Source organism: Petaurus breviceps, unplaced genomic scaffold (genome assembly GCF_028583685.1).
Source record: "Petaurus breviceps papuanus isolate PSGF00001 unplaced genomic scaffold, PetGlider_PUasm1.0 183, whole genome shotgun sequence".
Lineage (NCBI taxonomy): Eukaryota > Metazoa > Chordata > Mammalia > Diprotodontia > Petauridae > Petaurus > Petaurus breviceps.
This window is the reverse complement of record NW_027185791.1, coordinates 8,437,027-8,456,901: the sequence shown is the minus strand read 5'-3', so window position 1 is coordinate 8,456,901 and position 19,875 is coordinate 8,437,027. Positions and strand designations below refer to the sequence as shown.

General features: G+C 39.2%; 1 protein-coding gene across 2 annotated transcripts in view; it reads left to right on the top strand.

Annotated features, from left to right (window-relative positions):
- Positions 1-39: 39 nt before the first annotated feature.
- TNFAIP8 (TNF alpha induced protein 8) overlaps positions 40-19,875 on the top strand; it is a 127,073-nt gene continuing 107,237 nt past the window's right edge. Inside the window, exon 1 of one of the 2 annotated variants that reach the window (XM_069087840.1) lies at positions 40-181. In XM_069087840.1, the coding sequence (XP_068943941.1) occupies position 181 (1 nt within the window). In that variant the 5' untranslated portion in view covers positions 40-180. Of the gene's footprint in view, positions 186-19,875 lie in introns of both variants that reach the window. The other variant, XM_069087841.1, reaches the window with a different exon arrangement.

The following is a 19,875-nucleotide window of genomic DNA, read 5'->3' as shown; positions in this document are numbered from 1 at the left end:
CAGGAAGACTCCTCCCCTGGAGGCCCCCGTGTACACCCTTCCCCGCCCCATTCCGGCCCGCGCCGCAGCTCATCTGGGCCAAGGGAGCCTCCGGATCGTTCGCTCGGAACCTCTGCTTGGCTGCTACCGTGAGGAGCCTGAGTGCATCGCGTGGTGCCGCTGCCGCTGCCCCTCAGTCTGAGTAAGTAAGTGCTCGAGCCTGTCTCCGTCCCTGCCCCAGCCAGGGGGGCTGAAGCCAAGGAGCCGGGCTCCCCTCCCGGACCCCTTGCCCGGGGCTTTTCCTTCTCTGCCCTCCTCCCTCGGCTGCTTTTCTGTGCGCCTTTTGGAAAGTTCCAGGCTGATGAGTTCGTGCTAAAGTTGTCAGGCGTTTGGTTCTGCATCTCACTTTTAAGAGCAATGAAGTCAGCGCCCCCCCCCCCCCCCCCCGTTTCAGGGACCCCTTTTAGCCCACCGACACTCTTTCCCTCCCTTCTGCCTAGTTTTCTTCTGCTTTCTCCAAGAAACCGTTTCTGGTGTCACTCTCCCTCCAGCCGCATGTTCACGGCCAGGTAGTCCACTCCCACTTTCTTCATTGCTGATCAAATGATGGCAATAATTGTGTAGTGAAGACGAGCAGGGAGGCGTAGCTGCCGTTTTGGACCATCTAGAGTAGAGCTCCGGTGTAGGCACTAGTGTGTGAAAGCTGGGTAGTCAACCCCTGTTAAACGTGCATTCCTAGCCTCTTACACAGCGTACACAGGGAAGATAAGGAGTCGGACTAGGTTCAGTTACAAGTCTGCCTGTGGATTAAAAAAAATTAATGTTGAATGTGTTTTGGACATACACGCTTCCTCTCATTTTAGCTCTAAATTCTATGATTCTGTAAATAATATCAGGTCAAAATGAGCTTTCAGTGACAAGACCAAACATCACACAAGCAGGAAATAGAACGTTTACTGGAGTCCTAGGAGTAGAAACAAAACTTCCGTATTAAGATTGATTATCTAGTCGTTTTCAAATGTCCATGCAAGACGTTTCTGCTACTAAGTTCATCAGACCTTAATCAGGTGTTCACACAGCTGTGCTGAATTCCTCTATATGCCTTTTGCTTCATACATATATAAGGCTTTATCAAATTGATTCTCAGTGTTACTGTGATGAAAAGAGGGTAGCCACGTTTATCATTAGTTATATATGAGTAAATGACCTTTTGTAATGATGTCTCTTAAATATTGATTTTATCCAGACAGTATGTTGAGGTAAGACTGGAGGCAGTACCATAGAATTGAAAAGCTAAGAGAGCTCTCAATTAGTCCAGCCTTTCATTTGAAAGATGGGGAAACTGTAACGTAAAGAGATGACATAGAATTCAGATATCTTTTCACAGTATCTTGATGCTTCACAAGTGAGAGGTCAAATATAAGGTCTCCTTGGACTTTAGCATAGGGACTGAATGAGCACGTGATTTCATTGACCTAAGAAACTCTCACCCAGGCAAGTGGACACCTCTGCACCTTGTAGTCTTAGTCACCTAAGTTAACAGGCAAACCACAAGTCTGTCAGAGGCAGCATTTGAAGCCAGGTTTTTCTTGCTTAGAGGTTGTCCCCCCATTATTCTGTGTCATCTTCTATACCTATATTTTAAAATGCCCAAGTTCAACTTGTTTGAAGTGCTGCTTAAAACAACAGCATTCCCCATCCCCCTTTGATAACTGTATTTTAAAAAAAATTCCCCCCAGGATTTTTGGTTAAATACTTTCTTCAGTGAAAATATATTGATTCAACCATCTTTGAGAGAGAAATAATTATCACACTTATTAAACACCTGCAAATAATTATCACACTTACTAAACACCTGCAAACATTTGTTACTGTCTTCTAGATCTGTTGGAGTTAATTGAGTCAGCAAAGTTCTTGCTAATGTTGTGTGATTAAATTTTTCACAATGTTAACTTACTCTCCCACCCATATACACACCCACTATTGTAACTTTCTGCCCTTTTTTTTTTTGAGATTTTAATGTATAGGGTGTCCCTAAAGTCTGGCCACAGAGGAAATCTCATTAACTATGCATATTTTCAAGAAATGAAATGAACAAAATTTTCAACAACATTTTATTTAATTAGCATAAATTTTAGCCTTGATGATTTTATATGGAATAAAAGCTTTTATTAGCTATTGGGGACTATTTTCCATATTAATGAAATTAAATTAATTTCATTAATGAGATTTCCTATGTGTCTCCTTTGTCCTATGAAATCTCATTTATGCTAATCACTGGTAATTGGAAAATAATTTGTCAATTGTCTGATATGCATAGGAATTCTCAAAAAAGAGAAGCAGGTGTGCAAGAACCACCTTTTAAAGCGACTTTTACCCATGGATCCCTCTATTCAAATCTGTTTAGTGTGAAAAGGATCTTTGTTTAAATCTTTTCCCCCTTGTCCTCAACTTCATTTAGTCTGTTGAGAGTTTGCCTATGTTGTGGAATTGCAAAACCAGTCCCCCCCAAAGCACCTTGAACTAGTGTTAGTCACCTCAAGGACACTTCCTAGTTGATACAACAGATATTCATTATACTATGTGCAAGATGTTGGGCAGAACTTTCTCGATCTAAATTACTGAGGCATACATTGTAGGCACTGCCGGTGACATTGGAAAAGCTGGAATAGAAGCTATTAACAGGGGCCTGATTTTATTTTAAACTAGGGAGCTATTCTCTGTTGACTGAAATTGGAAGAAAGGTTCCAAGTAGGAAACTTACTGGTCCAGTTTTTGTTTCTTAGGGAGGAAAAATCCTTTAGATATATAAATCTTACTGTTTTGTAGGCTGCTCTTCAGTATGTTAGTTATACATGAATAAAGTTTGTTGTCATAAAAGACTTGCTTGATGTTTTTGTCATTTGAAATGGCAGAGAGCACCAGACTGGAGCCAGGAAAACCTGAGTTCAAATTTTGCCTCAGACACTTAACTAGTGAAGTTGTGAAACCCTGAAATCTCTCAGATTTTCCCCTCACCTGGTTGTTGTGTGGATCAAATGAGTTAATGTATGTAAAGTGCTTTCCAAATTTGAAAAACTTATATAATTGCTAGCTATTACTATACTTTATCTGAAAAAGAAAACGGCACCTCCTTTTAGAAAGTTTCATCCTTAAGAATTGAGATTAATTTTTAAATAGTTTTTATTATAAAAATATAATAAGATGAAATTTTTCTGTTTGCTTTTTCTTGAAGTAATGAAAAGATAAATCCCAGTGGAAAATTTTAGGTACAAATACACTGCCTCATTAAGCCATTTTTAGGGAGATATAGTCTACAGCATAAGAAGGTTTTTCATGCTCCCCTGCTAAATAGAGTAGATCTTAACCGATTTCTAATTTCATGAACTTCTTAATGCTTCCATTTTTATCAGCAAAGTGGGGAAATTGATTTGCAGGATGGGAGGAGTGTCCAGATGAATAGTATTCTAGAAAATTACCAAGGGTGATATGGGTAGGGTCTCCTAGAAAAGCGGTCTTGTTAGAAATAAGAGCAGGTAGAGGAGGGCAATGCCAAAGGCCTTTGATAGAATCTCTCATGTTGTCATTGTAGAGGAGATGAGGCAATGTGCACCTGATGGTAGCATATTTAAGTAGATCTGAAACTAGTTGAACAACAGAACTTCCAAAATAGGGTGGTGGGGTATGCTGTTTACTGGACTACCAAACACCCCACCCTTTATTCTGTATTGATTAACATTCTCATCATTGACTAACATGGAAGGCATTGATGTCATGCTTACCAAGTTTAAGGATGACATGGAAAAGATGTTGTTCAGTCATGTCCAACTCTTTGTAATCCCAGTTTGGGGTTTTCATACCGGGGTGCTTTGCTATGTCTTTCTCTGGCTCATTTTACAGATGAGAAAGCTGAAGGAAACAGGGTTAAGTGACTTGTCCAGGGTTACACATCTAGAAAGTGTCTGAGGCTTGAATTTGAAGTCAGGCCTCCTGACTCCTGGCCCAGGACTCTTATTTACTGCATCTGCAAGCTGTCCTTGAAGGGATAGTTATCAAAAAATCGAATTGGAATCTCCAGTAGTCTTAACATACTCAACCTAGTGGAAGAAAAATGACATTTAATAGGCAGCTAAGTGGATAGAGCACTAGTCCTGGGAGTCAGGAACACCTGAGTTCAAATCCATCCTCAGATACTTACTAGCTGCAAGATCCTGGGCAAATCACTTTTTGTCTCAGTTTCCTCATCTGTAAAATGGGAATTAAAATTACAACCACCTCTGGAGAGGTTCTCTAGAGAATCTAAAGAGATAGTGTAAAGTGCTTTGCACATACTAAGAACTACATAAATTATTATTGTAAATGTTAAGTATTACAATCAGTTGCATGAATTCAAGATTAGGGAGAAGTGATTAGATTATCAGTACTTTGAAAACAAAGGAGGGGTTTTAGTGGACTCTGGGTGAGTCAGCCTCTGCCCCAGGGTAGCTGCCAAAGGCTCTGTTGCTGTTTTAGCTACTCCCAGTGAGGAAAACCAGTTGTGTCACTGTACTCTGCCCTGTTCTGATCAAGTCTGGCCCCCAGTCCTTTGGTGGGGGAAGGAAGGGTGGAGGGTGCTAATGCTGTTTTGCTTGTAAAGGAGATTAAGAGGGTCTAGATCACTTACTTGAAAGCCTGTTGTGGAAGAGAGATTAGGCATTCTTTGTAACTTGCTAAGGGCAGAACCTCGGACCAGTAGGTAGAAATTATACATTGTGTCCCAAAATTCTTAGTGCAGAAGACTGTGTAAGAAAGACCTTTCTATTAATAAAACCAATCCCAAAATGGTATGGATAACTTTGTAAAATTATCATAACACTAGCTAGCATTTATATGATAAGTTAAATAAGTTTAACATTTGCAAAACTCTTTACATAATTTTTTTCCTTTGATCCACACAACAACTCTGGAACTCTAAGGTTATTATCAACCCCATTTTCCATATGAGGAAACTGAGACTCAGATAGGTTAAGTGACTTACCCAAGGTCCCATAGCTAATGAGCATCCAAGACAGGAATTTAATTCAGGTCTTCCTTGACTCCAAGTATTATTCCACTGGACAAGAATTGCTGAAACTGACTCAGGGAGAAAGTCCAGTGGAATGTCTCCAATAAGAAACATGAATAAAATCATATAAGAGTCCTAAGTGTCTTTTGTAGCTTGATTATTTCCAGGTGATTTTCTATGTGTCTTGTCTATATATAGTTTCCAGTTTTCTCTCTCGTTAGATTTTGAACTCCTGGAGTTCAAATCCTGGAGTTCCTGGAGAACTGTCTTTTACCTTAATAGTAGGTATACAATAAATGTTTATTGACTGACTGTTTACTAATCAGCTTACCATCTTAACAATCAGAGCTGAATAGGAACTACTGATTGGTTTAAGACTGAAAAAATGTTGTTTATTGTCACCTTTTATATTTAACTTTTATTCAGAGTACATCATGCAAAATACCGGGCTGGATTAATCAAAAGCCTGAATTAAGATTGCCAGGAGAAATGTCAAGTCTCAGATAAGTAGATTGATACTACTCTGATAGCAGAAAGTGAGAAGAATTAAGCCTCTTGATGAGGGTGAAAGAGCAAAGTATAAAAGCTAGCTTGAAGCTTAACATAAAAAAAAAAACCACTACAAAGATCTTGGCAATTGGTCCCATCACTCCCTGGAAAATAGTTGGGGAAGAAATGGAACTAGTGTCAAATTTTGTATGCTTTGGCTCAGAGATCCCTGTGGGCAGATAGTGACTGCAGCCATGAAATTAAAAGATGCTCCTTGGAAGAAAAGCTTTGACAAAATCTGCCCAGCATACTAAAACACAGAGACATCACCTTGCCAAAAAAGTTATATATAATCAAAGCTATGATTTTTCCAGTACAATGTATGACTGTGAGAGTTGGACTCTAAGGAAAGCAGAGCACCAGAGAATCCATCCTTTCCAATTATGATGTTAGAGAAGACTTGTGAGAATCCCTTGGACAGCAGGAGATCAAATCAATCAATAAAGAAATCAGTTCAGGCTATTCACTAGATTAAATACTGAAAGTGAAGCTTAAATACTTTGGTCACAAAAATGAGATGATGGGAACTCATTGAAAAAGTCCCTGATGCTGGGAAAGATTGGAAGCAAGAGGAAAAGGAGATGGCAGAGGATGAGATGGAAACAATGAACATGAACTTGGGGCACGCTTATAGAGAAAGACCCAGTGTGCTGTGGCCCACAGGGTCACAAAGAGTTGAACACGATTGAACAACAACAAACGTCTTTACATGGTACAAAATAAAAAGAAAATGACTTAAAGCAAAGCACATGTAAACTTATTGCAAATAGGAATTGTTTCACTCTTTGCAATAATAATAGCTATTATTTATATAAAACTTCAAGGTTTGCAAGTACTTTACAAATATTATCTCATTTGATCCTCACAACAACCCCTGTGAGTTAAGTGCCATTATTATCCCTATTTTACTGGTGAGGAAACTGAAGTAGTTAAGTGACTTGCCCAGAGTAAGTGTCTGATGTTGAGTTTTGAACTCAGGTCTTCCCGATTCCAGGTCCAGAACTCTATCCACTTCAACATTGAGTTGTACTTGTATCTCTAGCACCTGGCACATATTAGGCTCTCCATACTTGATAATTCATTTAAATTAGATCTTAAGAAGAATGTCTGTATAGTAGGTTGTTGGATTGCTAGAATGAGTTATAGGATTTCCTTCTTCGAGGATTAAGAATATGAGAAATTTCTATCTCACATTGGCAGAGTGATAGAAGAGGTAAAATTTCAAGCCTCTTCCTGTGTTAAATTCAGTGAGTCAATCTAAATTACTCTGGCTAGGTTTACTATGTAAGAAACAGATTGGCTAAGAGAGAAAAAACAAAATATACGTGCTTCTAAAGAAGATGAAACCTATGTTTACTTAAGATAACCAGTAAGTAGGAAGGCTGCCATCAATCTAGTTGCACTGGGCTATATGTTATTGTGCTTTCAAAAGCTGAGAATTTTGTTTTTAATTTTCACACTGGCTCCACAGTTACTGGGTAATGTGCTAGTTCTGAAATGTCTGTCTCTTCTTCTCTCCTCCCTTCACCAAATTTCTCTGCTATTTGGAGATTTATATGTCCTCCAAATGGAGTCCTGAAGGTCAGAAGGAAAACACATTTATACTAAAGCATATTGAAGTTGAAATGAGTTTTGTCTTTCTTTTTCCCTGTGAGATTTTGTACATAATACAAAGCTGTTCTAAATGGATTAACTAGTGATCAAAGAACTGTCTGGGTTGAGAACCAAAGCTGATCATCTACTGGCACCAGGAGGAGGTAATAGGCCTTAGGAATTTAACAACATTCACTGGATTAATCACCTAGAAGCAAATGTAGAAATAGGTATTTTTAATATACCAAAGATTTAAAGTTAAATCTTGAGATGAATTAAAATAAGAGACTAGATTTCCAGTAAGGTTCTGTTTGCTATAATTTCCCTTGATGGACATAATGAAAAAGACTCTCTCGGCCTATCCGAAAATGAAACTCTACCCATGCTAGTGGTGTGATAGACTTTGAGAGAAGGTGAACCTGAGGCCCATCTGAAGAGGGTGACATTTGTATTGTATAATACAGCATACAGAAGAGCAGTAACCTCTGCCATATGTTCATTTAGCCTGACTTTTATTTTTATTTAAGTCCCTGAAAGAAGTGCAATAAGGGTGAAATAAGGTACATAGAATACAAGTGAGATGGTTCCCAGCTGCAAAAGCATCTGATTCCATGAGGAAAGCCTTGTTCTCTAGCTAACGATATATGAATTGTGCCAGCTTTTAATAAAAATAGTACTTGGGTTTTGTAGAGGGTCTTTTGTGTATAGAATCATAAAAAAGAGCTATCGTATCCATTTAGTCATCCAACTAGGGAAGTTGTTAAAGAACCTGATACAATTATGGTTTGGTTAGTGGATTGTTCCTTTACCTTTGGGGACATTGTATTTTAAAAAGTTAAGGGACAAAAGAAAGTTACATGAGATATGATTGAATCTTTGGAAGACAGTGGACACTGGGGCAGGATCTATAGAATTGGAAAAGGACATGCCTTGTCCTGATTTCCCAAAAATTAGTATAGCTCTTAAACTATATGTCTACTAACTAGACTTCAATTCTTGGCAAAATTTAGAATATATTATTAAAGAAATAATTTATCCATATCTAGAAAAGGAAGCAATGATTACCAGGAAGCAAATTTAGCTTCACCTAAAGTAAGTCAAACCAAACTCACCTAAGTTCTCATTTTTACAGTGTTATTAGTAGGTCAAGGGAATATTGTAGGTATAGTTTACCTTGATTTCAGTAAAAAAAAAAATTATGATGGAGTAATACTTTCCTTGAAGATGGAAAGATATTGTCTAGATAACTAGCTAGGGGGATTTAGTTATGATTCAGTGACTGTTTAGGTGGCTAAAAAGTAGCCATTAATGATTTGATGTTACGTTGAAGGGAGGCATCTAGTGGAGCTACCCAGGGATCTGTTCCTGGCCATGGGCCAAATCATACGTGTCTTAGATGAAGGCATAGATGGCATTCCCACCCAAGTGTACTAGAGTCAGCTTAAACCTTCAGTGTCAGCATTTACTCCTTGTAAAGTGGCAAATGCTATAAATCAAGGCTTGATTTCTTGTTTTGTCGATTGTCTAGACTTAAGAAAGTCATGGAGAAAATGTTAATGATGCAGATTAAACTTCAAATGTGTTATGTGTACATTTTTTTAACCAGGTTGTTAAACATTTGTCAGCACACCACTATATGCTCATCGAATTTTTAGATGGCATAAAGATGGAAGGAATAGGTAACCAAACACCCCGCATCATTTAGGCTCCATATAAAGAACTGGATTGCCTACAGTGTTGGGCCAAATCTTAAAACAAGAGATTTTAATAGGGACAAATAAAAAGTCTTATTCTTGGTGTCAAAAAATCAATGGCACAAGTATATGTAACAGAACTGTTGTTGTTCAGTTGTTATCAGGCATCTCTAACTCTTATGACCCCATTTGGAGTTTTTTTAGTGTTTTTTAAAATTTATGTTTTCAACATTCATTTCTATAAATTTCCATTTTTCTCCCCCCCCCCCCCCCCACTGAGACAGCATGCAATATGATGTGGGTCTCCACATACATTCCTATTAAACACATGTTCACATTAGTCATGTTGCATAGAAGAATTATAATGAACAAAACAAAACCAAAATAGTCGGCTTCACTCTGCATTCCAACTCCATTGTTCTTTCTCTGGATGTGGATGGCGTTTTCCATCATGTGTCCTCTGGAATTGTTTTAGGACTTGCTGAGAAGGGGTAAGTCTGTCAAAATTAGTCATCAAACACTCTAGCTGTTTCTGTGAACAGTGTTCTCCTGGTTCTGCTCACTCAGCATCAGTTCACATAAGTCTTTCCAGGATTTTCTGAAGTCTTCCTATTCATAATTTCTATAGCACAATAGTATTCCATTACATTGATATATGACAACTTGTTCAGCCATTCCCCAATTGAGGGGCATCCCCCCAGTTTCCAGGTTTTGGCCACCACAAAGAGAGCTGCTATAAATATTTTTTGTATATGTGGATCCTTTTCCCATTTTTATTGTCTCTTTAGAATACAGCCCTAGAAGCAATATTGCTGGTTCAACGGGTATGCACATTTTTATAGCTCTTTGGGCATAGATACTGGAGTCTTTTGCCATTTCTTTCTCCAGTTTATTTTATAGATGGGGAAACTGAGGCAAACAGGGTAAAATGACTTGCCCAGGGTGACACAGCTAGTAAGTCACACAGACAAGCATAGCTAAATTCCTGTGGGATTATTCAAGGAGACCATTTAGGGGATGTTGCAATAATTGAGACATGAGGTGGACCTAAACTAATGTGGTAACATTGTGAATAGAATGAAATGCTCAGATACAAGAGGTTATGGCGGTAACAATAGCAAGATTTGGCAAGTGATTAGCTATGTGGAGTAATAGAGAGCAGGGAGTTGGGGGTAATGCTTATTATGAACCAGGGAAACTGGAGGGATATTACTTTAACAGAAATAGCAAGAGAAAAAGAGTTTGGCACAAAGATAATGGGCTCGGTTTTTAGACATGGTCAGTTTAAAATGTCCCCGGACATCCAATTGGAAATGTCTAAATAGGCAATTAATTGTTATGAGACTGAAACTCAGGTGAGAGACAGAGGTTGGCTATAAAAATTTGGGCCTCATCTGCATAGAGATAATTTAAAAATTAGGAGAATTGATAAAATTGCTGAAAGAGAGAGAAGTGGACCCAGCTTAGAACATTGGACAGTACTCAGTTGGGAGGCATGGAAAAACATTTTTTCTTTCTTTAAAAAATCAGAAAGCTCCTCATGTCTGTGCCCTTCCTGCGATCTTTATCCCATTCTCTTTGCCGTTGCAGTTATTATACATGCCCCTGTCTTTCCCCAGCTAGTTTGGGAGCTCCCATGAGGGCTCACAATGAAGAGTCATCCATCCTTCTCCATCTTCCCCTCCCTGTGTATCCCAGAACAGGTCCCTGCACACACAGGACCCTGATGCTCAGTGTGCAATCCATTCATTAAATAAACAAGTAGGTCCCAAACCTGTCTCGCTACTAAAAAAAAAATCAGAAAGCTTCCTCTGAAATGACAGGTATTTAGCTCATCGTTCTTCAGAAGTGAGATTACGTGTCACTGTGCCCATATTCAAGAATAGTGCGTTAGCTGAAGGATTCCTTTTACCTGAACTCAGAAGTTAGGTCTTAGTGACTCATTGTGATATGAGCTTTAGAAGGAAGTGGTCTCAAGTGTGTCTTCTGACCCAAGTGAGTAAACAGTGATGGTCGCGATGCACACATATCTGGCCGTTTGGCTCCCTCCTTTTTATGGCAATAAGTGACCGCCTTTCCTGGAAGAAATTACTGTGGTTGGATATAGACAGGGAGTCTCCCAATTAAGCATGCATACCTGTGAAGCTTATCTCCTTTTTAGTATAAAGCTTTTCCTAAACAGGAGAGGAGAATACTCTGATTTATAAAATGGGGATAATTTCATAGTTTTAATATCACACCTGGTGTTTGAGTCCAGATATTTGCCTGAGCTTTCCGAAATATCCCCTCTGATCCTACGTGTTTTATGAGGACAGTCTCACCTCAGGAGCTTCTCTGTGTAGCCGGGGCTCTTAGCTTTTCGTATGTCATGGACCCCATTTGGCAAACTGGTGCAGCCTATGGACCTCTTCTTAGAAAAAAATGTTTTTAAATGCACAAAGGAAATTAATTACATTTTAGAAGTTGCCAATTTTTTTTGAGTTTACACTCCCCAGGTTAAGAAGCTCTACCCTATAAAAAAAAAAGTCAGACATCACTGTTCTGGGCATGATATCAAGCTCTAAGTACTAGGGTACAAAGGAAAGCAAAAACAACAGCAAATCTGGACGCGAATAAACACAAGATCACATGGCAAGTAATAGCAAGCCTAGATATGAACCCAGGTTTTCCAAGCCAAGTGCTCTTTCCAGCATCGGATCATTTAGACTGTGTGTGTGTATTTAACAGTACAATGTGTGTGTGTGCATATGTGCATGTGTTTGCTAGCTGATTCTTAATTCAGCCAGTAAATAGAGGTCATGGGAACCATAAATTTTTTAAAATTGCTGCTAATCTTGCTCTGGACCTAAGCCTTTCATCTGATTTGAGGCTCACCATGTCTCCCTTTCCAGCCATCTGTGCTGCAGAATCACAGAAGGTAGGGACAAATCAGGACTTGTCTCCAGCCTGGAGTCCTGGGGGTCTCTAGTCGTTGGGGGTACTCATTGGCTCAGGAAGACAGTGAGTAAAGGCAGGAGAAAAGTGGTCAGATTGTGTGTCCTGCCTTGTCCACACACAATTTGTGACATTCTCCCTTTGAAGCTGCTTTTAATATTCATCTCACTCTAATTTTACCTGATTATACTGATTACATCAGTGGAAAAGAAATTCATATTATAAATGTTTTTTACCCAAACTACATAGGATTGACTCAGGTGGTGGGTAAAAGAGCCCTTAGTACTTCAGGTAATACAATGTCCCCCATTGGCATTGAGGAATTGGCCCTCAGGTCAAAGAAACCTTGCATAGATGAACCTGAAAACCATGCCAGTGAGAAAGGAAGGAATACTACTTTCTTATCAAGTATAAGAGTTCTTGATACTTTTGGGAACATGAAGTAATTCTTCAAGACACAATAATATTTAGTGAAATTTCTTTTTACTAAGAAAAAAAAAGATTTCTACTCTAAAGTTTACTAAAATTTCCCAAAACCTTCAAAGAACTGTACCCTTCCATGACAGTGTTTTACTACGTATTTTTATATTGCTATTTTATGCTGCGGATTCTTATATCTTCATGATGCAGTTGTATAACTGCTGTGGGACTGAGGAGATGACAGTTCTGTCTGTGGTGGGAACATCTGCTAACATCCCAGCTGTGTAGATCACTTTAGTTTTTCTCTAGAAGGCAATGATATGGTCTGATGACTGCTGAGCTCTGCACTAAGACTTGAACCACTGAGGCTTCCTAGCCACCTAAGTACAAAAGCCCAGCGTAGGAGGAATGAGGGTCTCCTAGCGGTAATGCCGTCATGTGAAGGCAAATTAAGAGTCACGGTAACTATGTCCGGCTAAGCCACTGCTTTAACTTTTCTTGGTACCCTTCCTGTGTTATTAAATAAGCTTCGTTTTCTTCAATGCTGGATGCTTTAGGAGTATTTCATTTCATTTCATTTCATTCTAATCCTGAACCTGAGTCACATACCACCTAGAGCATCCGAATTCAAGCTCCACACGAATAGAGATTTTTGTCTTCCTTCTGTCTTCCCTTCCCCGGTGCTTGACTCGGGGCCTTTCACATAGTAATCAGGTGCTTAGTGTTGTGTAGATAAGTATAGGATATTATAGTGGTATTGACTTTGAGCTACATGTAGTTTAAATCCCCTATGGAACACTGGGTAGATCGAGAACTCCTACATCCCTAGCCTTCTGGCTTCATCCACAATGTTATCTTGGCAAAACTTATAACATCATTGCAATTGTCATTCCCAATATGCAAATTCTGTTTCCTGTTATTAAGTTCTTAAATGTTTGGTACCCAGTACCCCAGATTGTGTGCTGGGGCCTTGAACCCACAAGCTCAGGTGTAAATTACAGACACTTTGGTGACTAGGAGGGTATCTTCAGTAAGCTTCAGAAACTTGGGTTTTGGGGACTCTGCTGCCTTAGATGTGATCTGTTGATGTTAAACTACTTTTCATTTAACTGCAAATAGCTAGTAATTAAATTTACATCTAATAACTATTAAGAGAGTCTCAGTGGTTAATGTTGGAGGTGGGACAGGAACTAAAATCTATGTGTTTTTAAATAATTCTGGCTAGTTGAATATTTGTCATTTTAAAAAATCTGTATTTGAATTTTTAAATGCAAAATATGAATTTCAGTCAAATATGTGTAGGGAAGGCAGAATAGCAGGAAGAACTACAGCGAGCCCTCCTTTTGCTAAACACCCCTGAACAGGTCTAGAAAACATACCACACCGAATCTTGATCAGGAAATCCACGAAAAAAAAATCACACTGAATCATTTTTCCATCCCAGGCCAGCATAGAGAAATATACAGAGATCTTTTTTTTTTTTTTTTAAGCAATTGGGGTTAAGTAACTTGTTCAAGGTTACACGGCCAGTTATTTCTGGGTGTGGTGCTGAGTGTCTGAGCCCGGGATTCGATCTCCAGGTCGTCCCAACACTGGAGCGGGTACTCTTACTCGCTGACCCACCTGGCCACCCCTAAGCAATTGGGGTTAAGTAACTTGCTCAAGGTTACACGGCCAGGTGTTTCTGGGTGGGTGCTAAGTGTCTGAGCCTGGGATTCGATCTCCAGGTCTTCTCAACACTGGAGCCGGTGCTCTTACTTGCTGTGCTACCTGGCTGCCCCGATATACAGAGATCTACAGATGCTGGGGACTAGGGTCTGGCCAGGAACATGCTCCATAGAACATTGAAACTGTGGAAAAGGTCAAGAAGAGGTCCCAGCTCCAGCATAGAGGGGCCTCAGTGTCGACATGGTACAGGAGCAGGTCCCAACAGCAGCTCTGTCACCCACCACCCACTTCCAGACCACAAATCCTGGAGGACTGAAGAGGAGACCTGCTTCTGGGCATGGCATTCCAGGGTGAAGAGTGGTTACTGACTTTATAGCTGTGGGCTAAGCATAGGAGAAAGTTTAAAAAGCAAATAGCAGCTGAGTAGTTCTAACCCCAAGAATAGAGTGGGCTCTCAGTTCCAGCTTCTAGTCCTGTCTGAGACATACAGAGGATGTCATGGCAGGAATCCCAGACCAGAATGGGGCCTGCAGTTCTGTTACTCTGAACCGACAGAACTTTCCAGCCATGATAGAGTCTGACCGCAGTCTATTAAAACTCCAAATGGGGCAGGTCTACAGGTTAGTTGCCCAGTTTCAGAACTCAGGTCAGGGGGACAGTTATCAAACTTTGTTCTGTATCAGACCACTTTGGGAACAATACATCTTTCAACTCCCCGACTTATATAATGGAACGGAACCAAGAAGAACCAGCAGGATTGAAAGTGTGGCTCTGTACTTATAGATATGAATGGGAGAATGACTGACATTCTGATGTCAAGTAAATTGTAAGGGAGTCAAAGGAATGTACTTAGATAGATCTTTGTGGTCATCATGAAAGATCAGTGACATGGAAAAAGCAAACACATCAAATGAGTAGCTGCTATGACATTCACAGCTCCCTTCTCGGTCAACTTACAATTTACCTTATGAAATCCAGACCTGTTGTGTTGGCTGAACTTCCCACTAGGTTGTTTAAAAGTTTTACTAGAATCGTATTTTGGGTCAAACTGAGTTTGTGCTGGGCATGACTTTGAACTAATAGGAGTCATTTAGATGATAAAGCTATACTAGGTAAAATCTTAAGCACGATATACATACTACTTACACTTCTTACTTTTAATTCTTCTCCATGAATATTTGGTTTTCCAGTTAAAGTGGGTCTGATCTCTTTATAAGCTGGTTAGGCACAGAAAGCATCCCCAATACCATTCTACTAGAATACCTACATTTTAGCTAAGCAGTTGACAAAGTCTCAAGATGAGGCCATAAAAAAGTTGACAGTTCAAAAAATTAAAACTCACAAGTACAGATGGGGAGGGGTGTGGCCAGACAACAAGTCGGAGAAAGTTCTGTCAGATTTAATGGACTGTCTACAGTGTGATATGACAACTAAAAAAAGGGGGGAAAAAGAGGCTTTGATCATTAAGCCATATTAAGACATAGTGCCCAGGACTAAAGAAATCAAAGTCCTCCTACATTCTGCCCTAGACGACTCTTGTCTGGAGTATTGTATTCCATTCTGACATCTGCTTTTAAGAGGGACTTTGATAAACTGGAGAGCCAGAGAGGAGGGCAACCAGGTTGGTGAGAGGATTGGAGTCTATTTCCTTAATAAGGATTCTTATGGCTTAGCTGAATGGCTAATGAAAAACTGGAGATGTTTATCCTGGAGAAGAGAAAACTTGGGTGGGAGGGGAGAGATATTGTTGATGTCCTGAAGTCGTCAAAGGTCTATGACAAGAGATTAACCTGGAGCCTGAGGAAGCTGCTCCCTTAACTGATGCCTGTTTAGTAGTTAACTGTTAAAGCTGTCAGAAAGTGGTGAGTTCTGCCTCACTGAAGGTTTTCACACAAAAAAGATATATTAGGTCTTTCCCAACAGGTAGAAGGGGCTCTTGTTTAGGAGTGGTTTGGAATAGATGGCCTCTGAGGTGCTTCAACTCTGACTGAGATTCTGTGGGTCACTGTTAATGGTCTTTTATTCCATCAATGCTTCCCATATTTCAATATGTGATTTCAACAGTTGCTATGATCAAAAAAATTCAGTACCCGGTAGCCATCTTTCAGTTTAAAAAACCTCTCTAAATTCAAGTTCATGGTACTTTCAGAGTTTATAGTCTGCCAGTATTGCCTTTCAAAACACAGGCTTATCTCCATCTACATTGTGATCTGTGTAGGACGGTATGATGTGTCCTATTAACAGGAACAGCAAACCTCCTTAGACCTCAATCGAAGTGGGAAAAGAAAGTAAAAGGAAGTGAAACTCAGGTGTATCACTTTGTCAGATACAATGGTGATAATTTTTGTGGGAGGAAAAATTGAATATAAGGTTTGTGGATTTCAACTGTCAGTTATACCTCCAAAAGTATTCTTCATGTTTCATAGATTGTTTGATAAACTACTTAAAGTGTATGTAGATTCTTCTAGGTCAATCTTGTTTTCATGTTCTTGTTGACAAAAAAGTAATCAAAAGTATTTGAAGATATTATTGGTACTATTTCTTAACCCAGTGAAAGAACTTTTATGCCAACATGAGGACATCAGGAAGGACGAGAAATGTAAATAAAGCCAAGGAATATTAGCACAACTTGAGCTATTGCTTTACATCATTTTGTGAGATAGTCCCATCTGTTTTGAATATAGGAGTGAGAAATTTTGAGTAGGAGGTATGAGAAGCATCATGGTGTAATGGAAAAACACTGCACTTAGGAAACCTGTGTTTGAAATATCTCCGACACTTATGACAATAGATAAAATGCTTTTAACATCTCTGAATTTCCTTACCTGCAAAATGGAGATGAATGAATGAAGAATTAATTACAAGTATGGAATGTATGTAAACTACTAGGAATACAGATAGAAAAGTAATGCCATCACTGTTCTCTAAGTGGAAGTGATGAAGGCACTAACCTTTAGGGGAGGAATCAGAAAAGGTTTCGTAGAGAAGGTGATATCTAAGCTAAACCTTCAAGAGAAGATGAGGATCCTAATAGGTCAAAGTGAGGAGGGAGTGGATTCTAGGCACATGGAACAATTATGTAAAAGGACAGAGATTGGAGATGGCAAGTGGAATTTGGTGAAGGATTGTACTAACCTGGCTAGAAAGTAGAGTATATGAAGAGAAAGAATATCAAATAAGTCTAGAAAAATGTTGAGGACTTTAAATGTTAGACTAAAGCATTCATATTTTATTCTAGGGACAGTTGAGAGACACGTGGATTTTAACTTTGATTTCTTCATCTGAAAACTGCCTGTTCACATTCTTTGACCATTTATCAAATGGGGAATTATCGCCACTTAAAAAAACCGATGACTTTCTTTTTTTATCCATTTGAGGATACCGCTTGAAAGATACTTTTCTCTGTTCTAGCCCTTGAATTGATTCTTTTGTACCCTACTTTTAATTGCGTTTCTACTTTTCTTTGCATTTATTCATTTAAAAATTATATATGTAATAATACACACATACACACACAGAAGCAAAAGACTGTGCTAGTGTCAGATATTCATGAACATTGTGGAAGGCCTAGTTAACTCAAACTACACCACATCTGGATCAAGTTCTTATGAATAGTCACCTTGGATAATCCAACTGTCCTTTCCCCACCCCAAAAATGCAGGCTTCTTTGGGCCAAACTTATTTGCCTTGTGCTGTTTATGTCTCTGTTTACAGAATCCCAAGATATCATCATTGAACAGGACCTTGGAGACCATTTAGTCTAACCTAAATAAGAATTCCCTCCTTCATATCTTGAAAAAATGGTCATTTACCCTTTACTTAAAGTCTGCTTGTGAGGGAACTCACTATGTCCCAAGGCAGTTCATCCCACTATGACCTACCTTCTTTACTTATTAAGAAGTTATTCCTTTCATTAAGCATGAATTAATCTCCCTTCTGCTTCCACACTGTAATGGTAATTTGAAGATATGCCCTGCCCCCAGTAGGCTGAATGTAATCACATGGAGCCTGTGGTGGGGCGAGTTTTCTGAAGGGCAGAGCAGAGCCCACAGGAAGCTAGGAGTGAAAGCAGCTAGACTGGAGGGAAGAGAAGACATATCCGAGGGAGACAGTGAGGCCTGTGTGTAAATGTTGGTTTGTGGGAAGGCTAAAGGATGCTGTGGCTTTCTGTGCTATTATGGCTTATTAACTTCTTTGCTACTATGATAGAATTGGTTTACTGGTTTGGGGATTCAGTCTTCTGATGTCTGAATAAGTGTTTTGCTTCTATCTTCTATATGCAGAGTCTGTTAAATTTTGCTATTGAGCACTATGCAGGCATATTTATAGTGACCATTGGCACTATGAATATTGCATTGGTGCTACATACATCCATTTTAACAATTCCTCCCTCTCCCAGGTATAAAAAAGACAAATCCATTTTGCTTCCCCTCCTCCCAACAAATAGCTCTTGAAAATAGCCAAAGATCCTTTTGAGGCGGCCAGGTGGCTCAGTGAGTAAGAGCACTGGCCCCAGAGTCGGGATAACCTGGGATTGAATCCGGGCTCAGATACTTAGCACCCACCCAGAAATAACTGGCCGTGTAACCTTGAGCAACTTACTTAACCCCAATTGCTTTTAAAAAGAAAAAAAAAGAAAATAGCCAAATATCAATACTTCAGGTCATCATAACATATTATATTATCTTGAGTTCTTCAATCGTCTTGCTTGATTTCCTCTGGCCTCTGTGGTGAAAGATTCTCCTAAAATGTGATACCTGGAAGAGTGAGCATAGCCCTCCCTATATGGTCATTTCAGGATAGAGGGCTGAGGACATTACCTGCCTCTTTTACTTCTTGGAAGACCACATCAATTTGTGTTTACATGTCATGAACGAGCATGTCCCTTCCCAAACTTATATTTGTGAAGGCAGTTTTAAAAATCCAAATGCAAGTCTTTACATTTTGCCTGTTAAATTTAATTTTATTAGACTTAGCTCCATGCCTATAGCCTAAGATCTGTCTGTATTCTGTCATCCAGTGTGTTAGTTTTGCGTCCTAGCTTTTTTTCATATGTACATTTGATAAACATGGTACATATGCAGTGAACCATGATAAGCATATTAAGCAATACAAGCCTAAATATAGAGTCTCTATAGTATTCTACTGGAGAATTTTTTTTTCCTTTTTGGAGGGCAGTTGGGGTTAAGTGACTTGCCCAAGATCACAAGGCTAATTTTTTTGTGTTAAGTGTCTGAGGCCGAATTTGAACCCAGGTCCTCCTGACTTCAGGCCAGTGCTCTATTCATTGTGCCATCTAGCAACCCCCACTGGAGAATTTCTTCCATTTAATGATGTATATAAGGAAAGAAAACTTTTTAGAAAATGAGTAAATTCCAGTAGAGCTGATATTGTAAACTTAAAAAAAAAAACAATTTATTTCCTCAAGTCTTCCTTAGTTAAGAGATTTGAAGAGAGGATTTGTTGAAACAGAGGCTCTTTATTTAATAAGAATCACAGGGAACTGTGGGAAAGTGCATATTCTTATCAGCAGGTTTAGATAACATAAGCCCCCCAGTAGTTATTTAATTCTCATAGTGAATTTAGTGTCACTTCTTACTTTTAAGTTGAGAGACTGAAACAGATAGAGAAGCATAGATCGTATCCCATGAAGTGGCTTTTAACATTTGGGGACAATTTAGACTGAATATCAACATTTCTTTGAGGTCTCTGGGTATAGTGTCCCATGGGATATGGAGACTTTAAAAACTAGACAGGGCAAAACTGTATACAAAGGATTGTGTATTAGCTTTTGGAATCAATAATCCTGTAGTGGTCCTGGGGTAAGCAGATTAGATTTATAGTACTTCAGTTCAGTGAAATCAGTGATTCATTCTCTGCACTGGATCAAGGAATGAAGTATACTTTACTATTTCATTAACAATTGTCTCCTACCATTTTGCTTTGTTTTGAATATGGTTGCTTTATGGCTACCACTAATATATTTTGCTGATT